This window comes from Chrysochloris asiatica, unplaced genomic scaffold (assembly GCF_000296735.1).
Source record: "Chrysochloris asiatica unplaced genomic scaffold, ChrAsi1.0 scaffold00113, whole genome shotgun sequence".
NCBI lineage: Eukaryota > Metazoa > Chordata > Mammalia > Afrosoricida > Chrysochloridae > Chrysochloris > Chrysochloris asiatica.
The window spans coordinates 344,846-346,172 of NW_006408631.1; the positions used below are offsets into that span (position 1 = coordinate 344,846).

The 1,327-nt window shown below is 38.6% G+C and overlaps 1 protein-coding gene across 1 annotated transcript; it reads left to right on the forward strand.

The window, feature by feature from the left end:
* The first annotated feature begins 518 nt into the window (after window positions 1-518).
* On the forward strand, window positions 519-662 carry LOC102811258 (putative 60S ribosomal protein L39-like 5-like). The gene has a single exon (XM_006867938.1). The coding sequence runs from the start codon at window positions 519-521 to the stop codon at window positions 660-662; it is 144 nt and encodes a 47-aa protein (XP_006868000.1).
* The last annotated feature ends 665 nt before the right edge of the window (window positions 663-1,327 follow it).

The window sequence follows — 1,327 nt, forward strand, 5'->3', positions numbered from 1 at the left end:
TAACCTCATATGCATGTGAAAGTAAGACAATGAATAAAGAAGACTGTAGAATTGATGCATTTGAGTTATGGTGTTGGAGAAGAATATAAAAAGTGCCATGAACTGCCCAAAGAACAAACAGGTCTGAATTGGAAGAAGTACAGCCAGAATGCAACTTAGAAGCCAGGATGAACAGAGTTTGTCTCATACTTCAGACATATTGTCAGGGAAAACCAATCCTTATGAAAGGACATCATGCTCAGTAAAGTGGAAGGTCCGCGAAAGAGAGGAAGACTCCCAATGAGATGGATTGGCACAGTTGATGTGGCAGTGGGCTCAAGCACAGCCACAATTGTGAGGTTGGCACGGGACCCAGCAGTGTTTTGTTCTGCTGTGCATAAGGTTGCTACGAGTTGGTACCAACTCGACAAGACCTAATAACAACTATAAAGTACAGAAGAGAGATTAAAAATGATAGGGGAGCTCTTCCTTCCTTCGCCATCGTGTGAGTGCTGCTACATTTTATTTTCATCTGTACTATGTCTTCTCACATCGAGAACTTCCTGGCCATGGAACAAAAGCAGAATCGTCCCATTCCCCAATGGATTAAAATGAAAACTGGTAATTATATCAGCTACAACTCCAAGAAAAGACACCAGAAAAGAATCCAGCTGGGTCTCTAAGTAAGTGCACATGTGATGTTACATATGATGTACCTAGGTTCTAGCACTCTGCCTTATAAAGCTAAATTTTGCCAAGATCTGATCAACTGAACAGGTTTTGAAAAACTTCTGGATTCTTCCTTTGTTTTTATGCTTCCACATTAAAAGGTTGGCTAATAAATATGTGAGACCTTTGGTTTGAGAAAAGTGTCAGGGGAAAATAACTTGTTTCTCTTTGCCTTTAAAAAAGTTGGTATCAACCATGGCAGTGAGATGATATATGATGGAATGAATGTAAAACTAAAGTTCTCCCATGTAAACTATCATAATTCACAATAAAACATTAAAAAAAAATTGGTATCTCCATGAATTGTTTTCACAAATGATAATTTGGTGAGAGGTGGAAGTAATTATCTAATTTCCAATCATACAATAAAGTTTACTTTCCTGCCAGTATGAGGTGACTGTGGGGAAAATTGTAATGATCAGAGCTGGGATCTTTTTTCTCCTTCTTTCTTTACATAGATCCACAAGATCATAGAGCAATGAGCATGAAGAGAGCTGTCCAAAATCCTATGGCCAGAGAATGAGCATGATGTGTTCCAAGTCACAAGCCTGATAATAGGAGAATTTGGTTTAGAAAACCTGTTATGTGGATTCCCAGTGCAGTCCTATTCATACCATAT

Bases quoted from the DNA above. Each gene is read 5' to 3' on its own strand.
- LOC102811258 (XM_006867938.1), top strand. From the start codon at position 519: ATGTCTTCTCACATCGAGAACTTCCTGGCCATGGAACAAAAGCAGAAT.